The sequence below is a fragment of the Leuresthes tenuis genome, unplaced genomic scaffold (assembly GCF_036924035.1).
Source record: "Leuresthes tenuis unplaced genomic scaffold, fLeuTen1.0.hap1 SCAF_2, whole genome shotgun sequence".
Lineage (NCBI taxonomy): Eukaryota > Metazoa > Chordata > Actinopteri > Atheriniformes > Atherinopsidae > Leuresthes > Leuresthes tenuis.
The window spans coordinates 4,363,447-4,381,913 of NW_027325356.1; the positions used below are offsets into that span (position 1 = coordinate 4,363,447).

The 18,467-nt window shown below is 45.7% G+C and overlaps 1 protein-coding gene across 6 annotated transcripts in view; it reads left to right on the forward strand.

Annotated features, from left to right (window-relative positions):
• The window catches only part of crtc3 (CREB regulated transcription coactivator 3), a 44,040-nt gene extending 25,796 nt beyond the window's left edge, over positions 1-18,244 (forward strand). For 2 of the 6 annotated variants that reach the window (XM_072379916.1, XM_072379920.1), the window contains 9 exons: positions 3,973-4,023; positions 4,099-4,184; positions 6,889-6,938; positions 7,824-8,044; positions 9,775-10,013; positions 10,343-10,657; positions 11,525-11,608; positions 11,970-12,177; positions 15,615-18,244. In XM_072379916.1, coding sequence (XP_072236017.1) covers positions 3,973-4,023; positions 4,099-4,184; positions 6,889-6,938; positions 7,824-8,044; positions 9,775-10,013; positions 10,343-10,657; positions 11,525-11,608; positions 11,970-12,177; positions 15,615-15,820 — 1,460 coding nt within the window. In that variant the 3' untranslated portion in view covers positions 15,821-18,244. The remainder of the gene's footprint in view (positions 1-3,972; positions 4,024-4,098; positions 4,185-6,888; positions 6,939-7,823; positions 8,045-9,774; positions 10,014-10,342; positions 10,658-11,524; positions 11,609-11,969; positions 12,178-15,614) is intronic. The other 4 variants (XM_072379919.1, XM_072379921.1, XM_072379917.1 and 1 more) reach the window with 3 other exon arrangements.
• The last annotated feature ends 223 nt before the right edge of the window (positions 18,245-18,467 follow it).

The following is an 18,467-nucleotide window of genomic DNA, read 5'->3' on the forward strand; positions in this document are numbered from 1 at the left end:
GTCCAGGGTGACCCCGCCTCTCACCCGATGACCGCTGGGATAGGCTCCTGCCCCCCCCCACGACCCGACCAACGGATTGTAGGACTGGATAGTGTAGTGGTTAGATTGCTACCTTTCATGTAGGTGACCTGGGTTCAAATCCCCTGCATGAAAGGTTCTACTACCTCCAGTAGGGGTCCTTAAGCAAGACCCCCTTACACGCGATAAAAGCGTCTGCTAAATACATAAACAACAACATTAAGCGGGTATAGAAGATGAATGACTGATAGTTCACTTCTATGATAAACCCTCACTGTGCAGAATAACACACGCGTTCGGCCAAATCATTGCGACCTCCTTAATCGTAAGTAGGCTCTGATCAGTGACAAAGAACATCTCAGGCTCTCCTGGAGTGGCTGTCTCTGGGACATTTGCAGTACCGGTAGATCTTTCGGGCCCTGTGCATTGAGGGGTTGAGTCTTTGTTTATCTGGCTTGCCTCCCCCGTATGCCGTCAGCTCAGTCAGATTTGTACGTGGGGAGCTTGGTGGACGGGTTCTTTGGGCACTTCCTGAACAGATTTCCACAGCCCACTGTTGTCCGGCTGGGATGGCCTGTTACTGTAGAGTGTTGTTGCCCTGTGGGGTTTCTGAGGGATCTGCAGAAATGTTTAGGTGGATGGTAAGTTTGAAAGTAACATCTATGCCTGGGTGCAGGGTTTTCCCGGGTAAGCATTATTTTTTAAGGAGGTGAGCGGTGTTGCACAACTTGTCGGTGGCTTTAATGTTGTGGCTGACCGGTTTAGACTCGGATACATTCCCACATGATGTCACAATGAGTTTGAAAGCCAATCACCATCCACTCCGATTGCACAAGCAGTGTGTGGGAACATAAATCTTTCAAATAAATCTGTTGCAGTAGCAATTAGTCAAATGTCAACAGGCTTGTTCTAAACCTTGTACCGTGTCTCTCGGATCAATTTTTCAGCGGAAACCTTTGACTTCTCAGGACAGAAACAGCATTCGGTGGCTCCTGTTGAGTATTCAGGAAGGTGTTGAACACGACTTATGTCCTCTATGATTCTGATAACCTAATGGAGCTGCCCCAGAACTTCTTGTTAATCTCATTTTTGGTCTGACTGCAGACGATTGTTTCAGTGTTCTGTTGTAGTTGGACAGATGATACACTTAATGCACATTTTAGTTTGGACTTAGTTCGGGTGAAGTGTAAGAACAAGCTGGCCGTGCACAGGGAGAAACTTTCTGTCTTCAGTCTTTTCCTGGACTAAGGCTATGAGTAGCAGAGCTGACAGAGTTATTGTCGGTGTGACAGACAACAACAAGGGGAGAAAACATTTTAATGACATGGATTAGGATTATCTTTATGAAATACAACATTTGCTATTTCACGGTCCGACATACTTGGGTAAAAACTGTGATTATTTCCTCACAAAATGTATGTTTTTAAACGAGATGTCCTGTCAGTCACACGTAGCACACGGCCTCATCGCTGTGATCTTCCTAGTTTATGGTGTTTGTGTTTCTGTTCCTCTGGTCATTTATTAACAGGGAACACAGTCCATTCACTGCAGCGAGCCGCTCACTCACACAAGTCACCATTGCCTTTTTCTTCTTCTTAAATATTCTGTTTGTAATTTTGTAGCTGGACAAAAGTCAAAGAACCGATCTTACTCTGTTTCTACGTTGCTCATCATTTGGCTTGCCTCTCTCTGATCTCCGCTCTGAAGTGGATGAGAGAAGTGTTCATCCAGCTGATTACAATGTTTAGTCAACACATCAAACAGGATATTAACATGAGATCTGGCCTCGGCATGAGTTTCGCATGCAAACAGAATCACGCCTGTATAGTGATAGAAATCATAGCACACCGTAAACTCAGTTGGAGAAATTGGTGTTGCTTCCAAAAATATGACGTTAAAGGGGAACTCCTGTATTTTAAACCTTATTTCTGGCATGAAATACGTTCATCTACTCACCGAGAAAGTCGGCGTCCTTCGGAAGATATTTAGATTCCTCGCGATCGGCGTATATCCATATAACAGAGTTAATGGGGCTTAGAGGATGCAGCCTCTAAATAAGGCATCATCTGTCTTTATTTCACCAATACTTTAAGAAGAATGAATGAATGAACTCGTACTATAGCTCTGTTAGCTCATAGCTGCTGTTATGTGGCTACTAGCAGCTATAGGAGAGCTAACGGAGGGATTTCTACACAGGCACTCTACTGGGACCACTTCATCCACACGCCCCCCTGCAGCACAGCTCATTCACTCCGTGCTCTGTGACAGTCGGCTAACTTCACACAGAGTTTGCTGCTGATAGTTTTGTGCAACATGGCACGATATTTATCAGGTTTTGACAACGTGAACGACGACTTTGAGTAAGATGGACGTTCTTACCGGAGTGAATGAGCTGTGCTGCAGCTGCATTTTGTGAAATAAAGACAGATAATGCCTTATTTAGAGGCTGCATCCTCTAAGCCCCGTTCACTCCGTTATATGGATCTCCAGTTATCTAAATATCTTCTGAAGGACGCCGACTTTCACCAAACTGTTCTCAGTGAGTAGATGAACGCATTTCATGCCAGAAATAAGGTCCAGGTTTAAAAATACCGGAGTTCGCCTTTAAGATCTCGTGTTTGTGCCCTTTTCCTTCCTTTTCCTGCAAAATTCTTTGACTTTTAGCTTGAAACCATTCAGTTTTTATTGTTTCTGTTTTAATCTACCTAAAAAATTACGTACGTATGTAATATTTAACCTGTTAAAAGTTAGTTACAAGACTTACAAGTTGATTTTGCGTCAGTCGTCTTTTAAATCCACTGCTCTGCAACCTCACTCAGTGCAGACATGCCTGGGTTATTACAGTTAACTGTAAACATGAGCTGATGATCACTTTTTACATCCACTACAGTGTTCTTGCACAGCCTGCGTCTGCCAGCACATGCTTCATGTTTCTATACAGGCAGTTTCTTCTAAAAGAGGCCACGACACACACAGAAGCAGCTCTTGTTAGAAAGCGAGCAGCGCTGCCTCATGGCTCCATGTGTGAGTGCAGAGAGCTGTGAAGCCCCAGGGCCTCATTGACACCTCTCAAGGTTTCAGCAGGTTTTGAGTGGTGTTAAGCCCTGGCTGATTAAAGAAGCATCTAACTAGGAATTACAGCTATGAGTCACACTGCCGGGCAGAAACACTTGTAGCAGAGGGGTTCGGCTACATTTTAGAGCAGTTATTTCTTTTCTGTTTGTTGCTGCCACTGTCAAAGAAGCAGCTTCAGTCAGTGGAGATCTAACCTTCCCACTGCAGCTGAGAGGGGTTTGATTGCTCCTGCGCTTTAGCAGGAGACAGCATTTTTCTTGCATTGCATGTATTGAGTGCAGTGCTCATTGGGATCCTGCCAGGGACACAAGCCAGCCATTTTCCATTCCAGTTGTCCTGTTTGCGTCTGAGTTGCAGCTGAGAGCTCCAGTGTCCAAACACCTCTGAAGAGGGAGTGCAATGGTGCCAGACTGTTGTATCGCATCATTGTCCCATCTGCTGCAGCCGCCGAAAGGCCGTCTCTCAAAATGAATGGGTCCCAGAAAGAATGAGAGCATGGAAAGGGAAGGAGCGGGTGGGCAGCGGATCAAAGAGCAGCTCCGCTCGAGTTTATTAAAGAGGAGCAAAACATGTTTTTCATAAGAAGCAACAGAAGTGTTGCTCAGGGTGGGCAAAATTAAAAGAAGGGGAAAAGAACAAACTCGGATGCATTTGTCATGGAATCTCCTGCTACAAGGAAAAGAAAGCCTCTTTATTCCCCATCCCCCCCATTCCTCTTCTCTGTGATTAATAACCTGATGCCAGATGCCCAGCTGTTGAGTAAATGAATGTGACAGACATACTTCGAACAGGTGATTAATATTGAATAACCTCTAATGTTTCTCTGCCCTTGGTTTTTATGTTCCCTTTCTTCATCAATCCTCGCTTGTTTCCCTGGAGGCTGGCATGCAGCTAGTTTAAATGAAGCCGAGGTAGACAGCGCCGGAGATGGTAGGTGGAAACCATGACACAAATGGATGCATTTTATTACACAAGTCTCTTATTTCTGCATCTTTATTCCTGCAGTCTTCTCCTTCCCTGCTCTGCCTAACGAGGAGAATCTAATAGGCGTCAGTAAGCCGCTTCCAAAGCAGCTGTGGGAGGCCAAGAAGGTGAGACTGTGGCCACACTTTGTGCACCGTTTTACACGGGGCAACTCCAGATATCAAACCAGATTATCGTCTGTGTGAGCTGCCGTTTCATTATTACTCAGATCCAAAACAACAGGGTCAGACTGACTTAGATATGTTTGTTTAATGTTCACCATCTGCGTTTTCGGAGCAAACAGTTCTGAGGAATCCTTTAGGATATCCACCCACTGGGGTCTGTTTCTGTCCAGCTGCCAAGTGAATTTCAAATGCTGCCAATTTTTTCACAAACTACTCGAAACAAGACTGCACAGTGTTATCAGCTGGTGGTGTTTAAGAGCACTTTATGCATCTGGTGTGAACATCGACACAAAGCAGCACCTCAGACTCAGAGAAACAAAGCAGCGGTTGCTTTTCCACAGAAAAGAATGATGAAAAGATTGTTTCCAGCTGTGTGGGTTCTGATCAGTCTTTCATGTCAGCGATGATTGGTGACGTTCATTACTGAAAAGCAGAAACGGCTGACTGTTTGTGCGATTAGTCGTGAACAGCAAAGAGCTGTTTTCACCCCCTCTTATGTGCAAAAATCCACCTCAAGCGAGTGAAAAAACGTCCTATTTTTTCATTATTTACCCTTTTCTACTTATAAAAGGCATTAAATGCACAGTTTTGAGAGCAACAATCATCTTGTGCTCCTGCAAAGCTTAAAGCAGTTTAACTTTGAAGTAGTTAAACTGATCTGACACGGCCTCGTGTCATTTCAGGTGATTATGACACCTTGGATTCCTGCTGGGAATTAGCACAGACTTGTCACCCTTCTTGTTGAACTAGTCTTTCCTGTCTGACTTTAAATGGGCAGAACGCGCAGCAGATTTCTGCACTGAAGCATGTTTACTATTCTGCCATTTGAAGCACAAAGGAGATCTATGAGAAAACGATCAAGTAAATCAAAAATGCTGCTCGTCTTTCCGTTCAGTGTGAACTAAAACGTCTGTGTGGGGACAGCAGCTCGTTGCAGATTCAAACGCCAGAAATGTTTTTCAGTCTTCATTATAAATGTTTCTTGAATCTGGAACTCCAAACAAACATTTTGGGCCATCTGCTCATAGTATAAAGGATTTAAGTTCCTAAAATCCTTGAAAAGACACCCCACCAGGATCATCTATCCATCCATCTATCCATCCATCAATCTATTTTCTTCCGCTTAGCAGAAATTGGGTCGGGGTGGCATTAGGCTAAGCAGGGTATTCCAGATGTCCATCTCCTCACCAACTCCTGTGGCATTCCCAGGCCAGATGAGTCAGGTAATCCCTCCATAAAGTTCTGAGTCTACATCAGGGCCTGGTTAAAAACACTGCATTAGTGCTGATGCATCACTCGTGAACAAAAGAAATTCCTCATTTTAACGGAGGAACTCACCCTCAACTCAGAGGGAGAGTCATATTCCAGCAGAGAATAATGGCTTTGCTCGGTTGAAAGTTGTTCCACAGTAGTCAGGAGGGCCGTTCTGAGGTAGCCTGCAGAAACCAACCATAGGCTGCATAGAGGGCCGCTGTCCTGCAGGTTTTAGATGCTTCAAAGCACCTGATTCAGATTAAATGGATCTCCTCAAAAGGTTGTTAAATTCTGCACGAACCAGCCAATGAGGCATCGATCTGAATCAGGTGTGTTGGAGCAGGGAAACATCTAAAACCTGCAGGACAGCGGCCCTCGAGGACCAGAGTTGGACATCCCTGGCATACATCATCCTCCAGGCCGCGGACATCCCTGAACTTGAGGACTCTGTACCTCTTCGTAACCCTATGAGTTCGCCTACAGACATGTTCATGACTTCTAGGTCTATAAAACAAGTCTGAGCTATGGGTTTGGAGCACCCATTGGTCCCTCTATAAACACCCAGAGCCTCCTGTTTCCCCAAGATAATCTGAAGAGCTTCTTGACAACTTCTGTGACCTTAAACAGGATTATAGGCGAGGATAAGTCTTCAGACCTTGCCTCCTGAGGTTTAGGAACCCCTCAAAATGTTCCTTCCAACAGTATCCCCCGTCTGGGTCAGCAGTTATCCCGGCTGAACGCTGCATCTGAGGCGAGCCGGGCCTCCTCTTCCAGTTATCAAATGTTTTTTAGGGAATTTGAGGCACACCAAATGTCCTTCGCTGTATCCTCCCAGGAAGCTCTACATGCTTGATGTGGCACGTGGAAGCCACAAAGCCTTGTGGTTTCCAGATACATTTCAGCTGTTTCTGGAAACCCCAGTTCCCGTCAAGCCTGATTCAGGGATTTAGCTTCCTTCTGCTGAACTCTAATGCAATACCACCCTTTGTGCTGTTAAAAAGAAAAACGATCTGGAAATGTTATCGACTTTATTTGTAGCTCATTTCATGTACAAAACAATTCAAAGTGCTTCACATAGAATAAAAGCATGGCAGCAGGCAGCGGAAGAAGCATTAGAAATACATGAAAGAAAGAAATAAAATGATTAAAAACAAGCAACAGTCTGGATAAGTTAAAAGATATCGTGCAGATTTCATGCACAGACGCATGAGAAAATAAATGGTTTTAACCTGGATTTAAAAATGTCTGCATTTGGTGACAGTTTAATCTCCTCTGGCAGTTTGTTCCACTTGTTTGCAGCATAACAGCTAAATGCTGCTTGTTTTTTGTTCTAATTTATTATTTGGGAATCAGTTATGTGTCGCTAACTGTTCAGTCTGGGTGTCTGTTTCAGGTTCAGTCTCTGGCATCAAGGCCTAAATCATGTGAAGTGCCTGGAATTAAGTAAGTCTGAGGACACGGATCTTTCTGCACCTTTGTACATAAACTGCTTCATCATTGGACCCGTTTCATCGCTGCATTTTAACATCACAATAACCCTCTCAGATAAGCCTGTAACCCTGTGATCTTGCATAGGCAGTAACTGCAGCAGCTGCTCAAAACACAATGGTTTCCTAGAAATGCCATACCAGAAATTCCTAATGCTTTACACAGGAAGTTTATTTTCCTTTTTATCCCTTTAACTTCATAAAAGAAGAGATTGTGAGGGCAATCTAACACGACTGGCATTGTTAAGCAACATTTGACCAAGCTTTTCTCTGCGAGTTACCTCCAGTATCATGTCGAGATTAAGAGGAAAATCTATAATTGGATTTTTATAAGCTGTTAATTAGCTTAACAGCAGCAGCAGCTTTCTGGTATCACATGGCTGGTAAATGGTACAGATGGGGCAGAATTTATAGGTCATATTTTATTCATGCAGAAAGCGGTGCTGAGAGCCTTCAGAGATGGGATCTGTCTGATATACGATGCCTTTGATTTAGCGTGGAAAAGGAGCAAAAACGGAGCTTTATGATGCAAAGCTGCGTTTTTACCTTAATCTCAGTCTTTTGTTTCCGATAGAGAGGCGCTGTGTGTTTATCAGGGCAAACATTTGTTAATTAGTTTGTGATGTGCCAGTTTGTTTGGAGACTGATGAGTCACAGTTGCATTTTGGGAAAAAAATGGTAACAATAGAAATGGAATAAGCGAAGGAAAGGATGGTAGGTGGGTAAAAAAGTCCACAGGAGTCCGTTTGAAACCTTAACTTAAAATTGCTTGCATTGCCTACATTGATTTAAACTCCGAAAACATCGGTCAAATGGATTTTTCTGTCTTTCCTCACTGCAGTATATTTCCATCTCCGGAGCAGAACCCTGGCTTGTCCCACTACCAGGGCTCGTTGAGCACTGGTGGTTCCCTGCCTGACCTCAGCAACCTGCAGTTCCCCTCTCCCCTCTCCACCCCGCTGGACCCTGAGGACAACGGAGGGTACCCCAGCCTCAGTGGGGGCAGCAGCACTGGAAACCTGCCCGCCGCCATGATGCACTTGGGCATCGGCAACTCCCAGGGTGGGTGGAGAGCTCAGATCTGACTTGATTTCAGGCTCTTTTTTCTTTTTAATATCTCTGACAAGTGAAATCCTAACAGAAGTCCTAAATCCACCACAGAGACCTGTTGGGAGTCATTATGATAGTCTAAAGATTTTACTTCTGTTAACCATCAAGTCTTTCAACAAATCTCTGTCAGCTTGGAAATCTCAATCGGACTTTATCCACACAGATGAGACTTTGCTATGTGAACAAAAATAGATTTCTGGAGATTATTCTGCAGTTTTTATGATTGAGGATATTCTGATTTGTGATGCTCAAAAAACAGATTTCATCTCTGCCTGTAGCTAAAGTAGAAACTAAACCTTCAGAGCGACGAATCTGAACAAACCTGAAGATAATATGGACAAGAGAGGGAGAAATGAGTGACTTATTCAAAGCTTTTTTAAAATCTAAAACACATTTAACCGTAGAAAGATAGAAACGGTTAAAAAGCTGCTGGGCAGCAACTGGATTCACTGCCAGTTATATCAGGTTTCAACACAACAGGAGTCACATCTGATGCAAGGGCACGGTTACTGTTGCCATGTCCTCTTCCAGACCTGAATATTCAACCAGAGCATTTCGTATGAGAACAAACATGGAAGCACTGGGCTGAGGTCACATAACCAAGCCGGCGTTTATCTCTTACCTTCGCTTGGGTGCAGCACGTTGAACACTTTGCTTTATTTTAAAATGCTTTGAGAGCAGAGCTCAGCTCGGTGTTTCACAGCTGCTGCAAGCTAACATGCTGAGCTGTTATGGAAGTGGGCCTGTCGTGAGAAAACTGTGACATCTGAATGAAGCGAGGGGGGGGGGGCTGCACAGACCATTCCTGTTGCAGATTCATGAAGCATTAATGTTAATGATCTCCTGTGTGAAAGAGGTTGTGAGCACCCGTCTACCCCTCTGTATGTCTTCGTTAGGTGTAACAGATTTATGCTCCAGATGAATCGAAATGAGGATGAAGGGACGATGGATCCATCTTTTTTAGTCTTTACCAAACTGCTGTGGCTCTGTTTCTTCTCTCTATTTAGTTTCTTCTTAGTCTTTGCTCTTTTTGCTGTTTTTTTTTAGCTCCTAATAAAGTTTGAGCAGTTAATTCAGTTATTTGATTTAACTCCATCTCGAACACGAGCACATTCTCTTTGCGATTTCCAGGGAAATGGTCTGCATATCTCTGGAAGTGAGTCATCATCTGTGGGGGATTTGGTCAGTTTGAACAAGCTGAAAGTTTGTTCCGGTGCTGAAGTTTAATGTGGAACGGCTGCTCCAGTGTTCGGAGCCGGTTCCAGGCTTCTCTGCCAGTCCGCCATACATTATTGATAAGTCGTTTGAAGGCTCTCTCTGTCTCTGACTTCCTCACTCTGATCTGATCACACCCACTGCTGCTCCCTTTCACTCTTTCCTCTTTGTGGGAGTCGTCGGGCTCACAGGTCCGGCACAGTTCAGCCTGGCCGAGCACCAAAGTGACGGAGGAATTTTGACCCTCTTTTGGCTCGCTACAATCGGCTCTTTTCTTTTCCCCTGCTCCCCATCTTTCTCTTCCTCCCCAGTCACACAATAAAGTCCAGTGTTTTGTGTCAGAGACTGGAGAGCATTCTGGAAAATCCAGTACTTACACGCACACAAGCGTTCCTCATTTACACCCAAATGAATCTGAAGCTCCTCTGATTAAGGGTGTGTTGCTTTCTTTGTCGGTGTTCTCCCAGCAGGTCTTTCCTCCTCGTTGAGCAATCCCTCCATTCAGGCTTCCCTCAACAACTGCCAGCTGCAGTCGTCGCTCAGCAATCCCTCCATCAGCTCGTCCCTGCGTCTGTCCAGCAACTCGCCCCGGCGACGGCCGACTCCCATCAGCCCGCTCACCCTGTCTCCGGGAGCCGAGCAGCGCAGGGGTCTGGCCAAGCAGCTGTCTCCCACCATGTCCCCCTCGCTGTCCCCCATCACACAGGTGCAGTCCCTTCACACGGAGGTGTTTCAGTTCTCTGACAAAGGAGTTGGTTTGGAATATGTGTTTGATATTTAGCTGTTGTTACTCCAGTTTAAAAGTGCTAAAAGACGAGCTCAAACAAGATGAAATGATAATTAACCACCTTAAAAATGGAAATTCCTACGGTTCCTGAATCAGTACAGTGGTGCGATTGTTCTTTCCATGTTGTGATGGCTGAAGTATGGTGAGCAGTGACACTGCAGTCAGAATGAATAGCTTTCAAGCCCCAAGTCTATGGAACTGGCAGTAAGTCTGTAGTGACTCCTGCTGGCTCTCTCTGTTCTTTGTAGGGAGTTGCTCTGGACACCAGCAACATGCCAAGGGAGCCGCCCCCACCCTACCCGCTCTACCAGCAGCAGTCCCAGCATGCAGTGGATCAGGGCCGACAACGGCAGCAGCAGCAGCAACATCAGCAGCAGCAACATCAGCAGCAACATCAGCAGCAGCAACATCAGCAACATCAGCAGCAACAGCAGCAACATCAGCAGCAGCAACATCAGCAGCAGCAACATCAGCAGCAGCAGCAACATCAGCAGCAACAGCAGCAGCAGCAGCAGCCTGTGTCACCGCTACAACAAGTCCAACTGGACTTCAATGTAGGCCAAGTAAGTGCTGCGAAGAGCGTCCACGTCTGTGTGCGTTTGCAGAAGTTAGTGTGGGAGCTGACGAAGTTGAGCAGTGTTTAGAAAACATCTGTAAACTGACCGATAGATCCTTTCAGCTGGGGTTCTTATTGGATTTGCTTTGTTCTTTGTACATTTTTGCTCCATCACCTACACCAGGGATGTCCAACTCCGGTCCTGGAGGGCCGCTGTCCTGCAGGTTTTAGATGCTTCCCTGCTCCAACACACCTGATTCAGATCAATGCCTCTTTAGCTGGTTTGTGCAGAACTTAACAATCTTTTGAAGAGATTCAATTAATCTGAATCAGGTGCTTTGAAGCATCTAAAACCTGCAGGACAGCAGCCCTCGAGGACCGGAGTTTATCCCTGACCTACACCCTCACACGTGCTAATTTGAGCTTTTTTATGATGTTGCACATGGTGAGGCTACCAATTTCAACAAAGAAGACCATTTTTAGTTGTCTTAAGTTGGTTTAAATAATCAACTTTATGGATTTTTTTGGCCACACTGCTCAGCTCTGCCTGAAGATGATGAGAAATAGCTTTATAACAGTGGTTCCCAGTCCAGTTCCTGGTGTCTCACATACATGATTCAAATGAATGGGCCATTTATTTTAGCTTGATGAGGAGCTGACACATGTAAATCATGTGTGTTGGAGCAGGAAAGCTGCTACAACATGCTGTGCAGGAGGCCCTCTGGAAGGGGAAACACTGGCTTATCGCAGAAATGATTTATTGCTTAATGGCAAACAAAGCCTGTGCCGCTGTACCTCACTGAATCATGTCATAATTTAGCAAATACAACCTCTGCAAATGTGACATTTTGAGACCTCCTTTCCTTTCTGACAGCACAACAGTATGGCGACACTCTTCAATGACCCCTTCATGGAGCAACAGTTCTTTAATCGCCAGAGCAAGACCCTCCCCTATCAGGTGAGACAAAGATGGAGTGCACGTTAAACGCCAAAAAAGTGCACGTTTCCAGTCGAAGGTGAGCTTCAAAGCTTGACCTTTTTATTTTAGGTAAAAATTCCACAGAAGTTACAGCAGGAGGTTTTTACAGGAACAGTTTCAGCAGAAGTTATTCTGGAGGGACTGAAACAGAAGTTTCTGTTCATACTTTACTTCTTAAACAGGGTAACGGCGGATTTCCACATTCAGTTGTGATGTTAAAGCGGTTCTGTTTGTGCTGGGAAAATATTTGAACATCGCATGAATCGGACTGCCAGGGGGACCGTGGCTCCAGTTCAGCTCACTGATTCTGTGTGTTTTCTCTCCACCATCTGCTGGCCAGTTGGACCAGTTCGGTCTGTTGGAAAACGCGATGAGCTCCACAGCAGGCGGGTCTTGCCTCGATCCTTCGTCCTCCTCGCTTTACTACTCCCAGGTTGCTCTGTCAGGGTTGGGTGGCAGCCACGGCAACCTGCAGGACCCAATGCACATGAGGTCCAACATGCTGTACTCCAACTGCAGCGGAGGACTGCCAAACATCATCCTCACCGGTGAGTGCGTCGGATCCGAGGGCGTCTGGTCCCCTTTAACAGGGTGTTAAAAAGTCTTAAAACGGCCTTAACATGTCTAAACTTATCTTAAAATTTAGTCTTACGTTACTAACGTTACTTTTATTTAAAACAAATGTGTAAACTTCAGTCTTGCTTTTAATTATTTCGGTTTTTGAGGAGCTACAACAACCAAACGGAACTAAAGTACCTGAGGACCCCGGTCAGAACTTATCCAGCACAGCTAGTTAGCGTGTTGCTAGCTTGTTGTTGTGTTGTGCGCGCGCCCCGGTGTGTTGGCGGGGGGGTCACCAGCAGCACAGCGCACCCGGCAGGTGTCTTTAGTCCGTGTGCGGCGTCACCGACACACGTAAACTCAGATCTGACCACTTGTGTTTTCTGTCATAGCGTCGAGCTGCTGTTGCGTGGCGTCGAGCTGCTGTTGCGTGGCGACGAGCTGCTGTTGCGTGGCGACGAGCTGCTGTTGCGTGGCGACGAGCTGCTGTTGCGTGGCGACGAGCTGCTGTTGCGTGGCGACGAGCTGCTGTTGCGTAGCGGCGAGCTGCTGTTGCGTAGCGTCGAGCTGCTGTTGCGTAGCGTCGAGCTGCTGTGGCGTAGCGACGAGCTGCTGTGGCGTAGCGACGAGCTGCTGTCGCGCAGCGACGAGCTGCTGTCGCGCGGCGACGAGCTGCTGTCGCGCAGCGACGAGCTGCTGTCGCGTGGCGACGAGCTGCTGTTGCGTGGCGACGAGCTGCTGTTGCGTAGCGGCGAGCTGCTGTTGCGTAGCGTCGAGCTGCTGTTGCGTAGCGTCGAGCTGCTGTGGCATAGCGACGAGCTGCTGTGGCATAGCGACGAGCTGCTGTTGCATAGCGACGAGCTGCTGTCGCGCAGCGACGAACTGCTGTCGCATAGCGACGAGCTGCTGTCGCGTAGCGTCGAGCTGCTGTGGCATAGCGACGAGCTGCTGTGGCATAGCGACGAGCTGCTGTGGCATAGCGACGAGCTGCTGTCGCGTAGCGTCGAGCTGCTGTCGCACAGCGACGAGCTGCTGTGGCATAGCGACGAGCTGCTGTCGCGCAGCGACGAGCTGCTGTCGCACAGCGACGTCCCGTTAACTGTGTATTTTCCTCTGGATTCCGCTCAGAAAACGAGTCTAACGTCACGTGCACGGACACATGCATGAAACTGATGAGAAACCCTGACATGATGATGTTAGAACACAAAGTAAAATCCCGTCACTGTGCTCCACGTCAGCTAATGCTACCACAGTTACTGTATCTTCATGTCTCCGTTAATGTGGCCCTTCATAGTCCACTTCTTCTTCTTCACTTCGTTTATATACAAGTGTTGCAATCCAAAAAGAGGAGGAGGGGGGGGGCTCATCTCCAAAGTTAACAGTAGAACAAATATTAGTTCACAATAGAGAGGCTTCTGGTGTTTTTAGTCAGGTTCAGCATTTTGTATTTCAGTGTGAAAAAGTTGTAAAAATAATCCCATAATTTGCATGTAATTCCAGTCCTCCGAGTTTCCTTCAGGCCTCTTGTGCTTTTTTGCCAGCATGGTTGTGAAATGGGTCTTAAATTGTATTTATTATGGTCTTAAAAAGTCTTACATTTGACTGGTTGAAACCTGCAGAGACCCTGTTTAAAGACGCCTTTTTATTTGTATTCACAGAAAATGTTTGGCTACAGAAGCCCTGAGAGGCCAGTGAGGAACTGATCTGATGTAAAGGGAAATTTTAAAGGGAAGGCTTCTCCTGAGATAATTGCATCTCCATACATGTTCGGTCAGGTTGACATCTGGAGACTGCCACAGCTTGGGGGGAAAGTAGAGCCAAAACATGAAAGAATAGGCACATTCCCACTGTAGGAACCTTCTGCAGTTCCTGTAACCTTTTCAGGAATGGGGCCGTTTTTTTTCCTGCATTCGGACAAACAGGAACCAGGGACCACGGCCCTCAGTTCCTGGAACCATTTCAGCTCCTTCAGGGTCTTTTCTGGGCTCCACAGGAACATGACGTAGGTGTTTGGTGGCTGTAGCTCCGCCCCTTGTCTGAAATACTCATACGACACGGACCCAACCGGCGCCTGTTTAATAAGTTAAACGTCGTCTCCTTTGTCTGCGGCGCTCTGCTCTCCTTCTTTCCTCCATGAAAGGAAGAAGTATCGCCCGCTGCTGGATTCTCCGTCTCCTGACTCTCGCTGTGAGCTCTTCCAGCCTCCATCTTAGACGCCTGATGTGATCGTCCATGATTAATATCACCGTCATGCAGACCATGAACACGGTGGCCTCCTCGCTCTCCATGTTAGCTTCTTGGTGCTGTTGTTTTCTTCTCTCCTTACTTTTCCCGGGTTCTGTTTTGTTGCTGAGTGGCGCTAAAGTAACACGTCTGTCGCAGACGGCTGCGTCACATCAGTCCCTGTCGAGGCCCCCGACTCATGTGAATGCAAAATGAAACGGTTCCCCTGGAGAAGGGCAGGTGTTAGAACTCTGTCCGAATGCGGCGACCCACCAGGCGCGCTCTTCGTAGCCCTCCAGGTTTTTCCTTGAATGTCATGTAACATAATTGTTAAGACTTCCTTTGGTTTGCTTTGTAATTGGTACAAATCAGGAGGTAACAGTATGTTTCAATAGGATTTATCTTGTATTTTTGGACCACTTCGGATGTAATTATGGTGAGACATGTACCCCACAGCAGTTAAATATATATTCTGTAAAAAAAAAAAGCTGTTACAACTGCAGCTTCTGCGTTCTACTCTGTCGACTTCGTATGAATCGATCTTTAAGAACGCGTTTGACAGTCAAACTGAGTCGTTGCTGTGCAGAACTGGGCATCCCGTCGTGTATCGTCAGTTTGACTTCTAATGAGGAGCTGCATCAACCTCTTTTTTTAATATTAGCATGTAATTGAAACACATGGCAGGAATCCCAGGGATTGATATCCCAGAAGATGACGTTTAGAAATGAGCCAGTGGAGAATTTCCCGTCTTTCCTCTGAGTTTGGAGATAACAGAGAGATTCAAGCACTGATCAGAGGATTCAAACTACCACAAACTGAACTCTTCTCCATTCTAGCTAATGTTATTAATGTTGTATAACGTGGTTACTCACATTATTTCAAGTGAAAAATCTCATGGAAGAGCCAGCAGGGGGCAGTTAAACTGGGCAGGTTGGTTGTGTAAAGCGCTGTGGCTGCAAACAAGGAGAGACCAAAACAACCGGCTGAAAGAAGCTAAAAAAGCTGTATCAAGCTGATTAGAAGAGCATCTCCAGGGAGGGTTGACGGTAACTTCAGCTTTAGCTCGGTCTGTTCAGGGTTAAAGTCTACGGCTTCAAAAGAATGACTAATGATGAGCGCAGCGCTGCTGTCAGCTGTAGCGAGAGGAAGTGTGCTTCTGAACTTGTGGAAACATTCACCCACCACCATCTGTTTCTTTCAGATGACTCCAACCCGAGTCTGTCGAAGGACATCAGCAGCGCTCTCTCCACGGTGCCCGAATGTTTTGACTCGGAGGGAGGCTTCCCGTTGGAGGACGAGCTGCGCATCGAGCCTCTCAGCCTGGACGGTCTGAGCATGCTCAGTGATCCCGACATGGTGCTGCCGGACCCATCTGTGGAGGATACGTTCCGCAGTGACAGACTCTGAACGTCCAGAGCATCTCACAGTTAGAGGCCGAAGCGCACCCCCCCCCACACACACACACACACACACACAGTGTATAGTGTACAAAGCTGATTATGCATGCAGACAATCTCTATAGGGCCACTGTGCATGCGTCCACTGCCACTAAGATTCAGTAAATGTGAAAGACATGAACAGCATGCGCCCACACGCCTTTTTAAAAGGAGACTTGTGAACAAACTGTTTACACCTGCTTGGCGCAAAGTTACCCCAAAGCGTGCTTGAGCTCATGCCCATCAGAATTGATTTGAAACGATGCAGTTGTGGGTTAAAGATGGAGGCTGGGAGCCGATGCAAGTCCAGCTCGGAGTCTTTGCACCTCCTCCAGACAGCTTCTCCCCCTCAAACCAAAAAGACTCAGAGGAACACGTGAGGCGATCCAGAGAGGAGCCCAAAGTCCTCCCGCAACTCGCAGCCCACCGCCCCTCATTCCCCCGAAGCCATGGCAACACCATAACCATGGTTACACACCATGGCAACCCGATCGCCATGCTGAAAAGCAGTAAAAATGCCACGTTTCTTACAGCTCTCCTGCAGAAGTGGAGCAGCTTCGTGTGTAAAGTTGAATCCAGCTGCAGCTTCGGTCGACATGAAGAACAGGAAGGATCTGAGTTTTGTTTGCAAAGTGATTTCTTTGCATATGGTGTCAGATTATTTTTCGAATGTTTGCCACAGATTTATAATATATAGATATATATTCATATATATGCCTCAAATTTTAGTCTGATTAGTGTTTTTTTTTCTTTTTCAAATGAGACAAAAAGGGCAAACTGTTTACAAAGATGAGACTTTAATGAATAAATGAACATTTACGATATTTTTGAATTTCCAATTGAGAAATGAAATTCTAAGATGAATTGAATAAATGCAATATTTTTCCTTGCAATTTGGTTGAACATCTACGTTCCTCTCCGGCACAACTCCGACAGCACTGGGACAATGAAACATCATAATCATTTTCAGTTTTTTAAACAGGTTTTTATGTTCTAAGAGAATACTTAAATGTACGTTTGTTGGATATGATTTATTTTACATTTTGTACTGACTTGTAAAGGCGCTTGTATTGTGAATAAGGGCATGCACTGTGCTACTGTGGTTCCAGTATATCCTACATTGTTGTTGGCTTTCTGTCCCTTTGTTACAGGAGTTTAGTAAAGCACCATCTCTCTCTCACACACACACACACACACTCTGTCAGAGTCATTCAGAGAGCAGGTAGTGACTGTGTGGACATTGGACATCATGTAAAATTGCACTTAAACTCTTTTGCACTAATTTAATTGGTTGACATTGTGTAGACTGATACTTTTCCACCTGATAACCCAAAGAAGTCGAATGAAGCTGCAGATGTGTGTGTGTGTGTGTGTGTGTGCGCACTTTGAAATCACAAGCAGCCAGTTTCCAGCTCTGAAGTGATGTGAGGAGCACGGTTTGATTCCCGGCCGCGTCGGCCTGTGAAGGAGCTCATACTTGGAGTTGATGATGTAACAGCTCAGCCACGGCGGGCATGGAGTGCCCCCTTGTGTCACTTTTGCTGAACTCGTCTTTTTTTTTTTGCTCTTTTACCTATGCAACTTTTTCAAAGTAAGTGAACCTGTTGAACAGGTGCAGCTTGCACTTTATGCAGTGTAACATGGCTCTCAGGCCCAGTTTTTACTTACACAATGTAAGGGATCAAATTAGCTAGAAATCACAATATTACATGTGTCCATGTCCACGGTGTGTGTTGCCTCTGTGTCTGCATCTAACTGATCAACAGTCGGGAGAACAAGAGCGTCCGTGATGAACGATGAAAGGGTTTTTCTCTTCCTCTTTCAGTCCGGAGGTGTGTGCACTGCAGGTCTGCTCTGGGTGAAAGGTTCAGTGTCAGTACTGCTCAGATAGACTTAACTGGGATGATGGGTTGTTTTTCTAAGGGTTCATATTCAGTTTTTATTATTTGACCTGCTCCGGTTGTCTTTCACGCAGTGGGCGGAGCCACATCGCCGTGTGATTTTGTTTCTTTTTGCATTCGTCCCTCTGTTCAGCCTGTTTCCTGCCGTGTCAACGCCTGCCTTCTGCTGCCTTACTTTGTGTTTTCATATTCCAGAAGTTACCTGCATCAGCTGATAATCACTACCCTTTAGCTTTAGCTCTCTTTTAGCCGCCCGTGGTTGTTTTCCGTCTCTTAACTCATTGTCTAATTTGTTTTGTCTTTTTTTTTAGTTGCATATTAAAATGTACAGTTCTGTTATTTAAAAAAAATGTTTATGTCCACTAGTGTTACTTTTTTTTAAATGTCATTTGAGTTTATTTTCCCTCAAGATATAAAATTCTATTGGTTTGTAATGTATGTTCTAGTGCTTATCTTTCTGATTTAATATAAACAATAAACCTCTGTACTGTGTATTAGGTGTAAGAAGTCTTTGAATGCGGTTGGATGCAGTGATCCTTCCTGCCAGAAGATGGCAGTAGTGTGCAGGTCAGATTTACACACCTTCCAGCAAATTTGGAGGAAGAATTTCTCCACAACTCGCCAAAAAAGACTTGTAATTGATAGTAGAAAAACAAAGTGATGGATTGATCTTGTAATATTCATTTGTAAAAGTCTAAATGTGCAAATGAGTGCAGT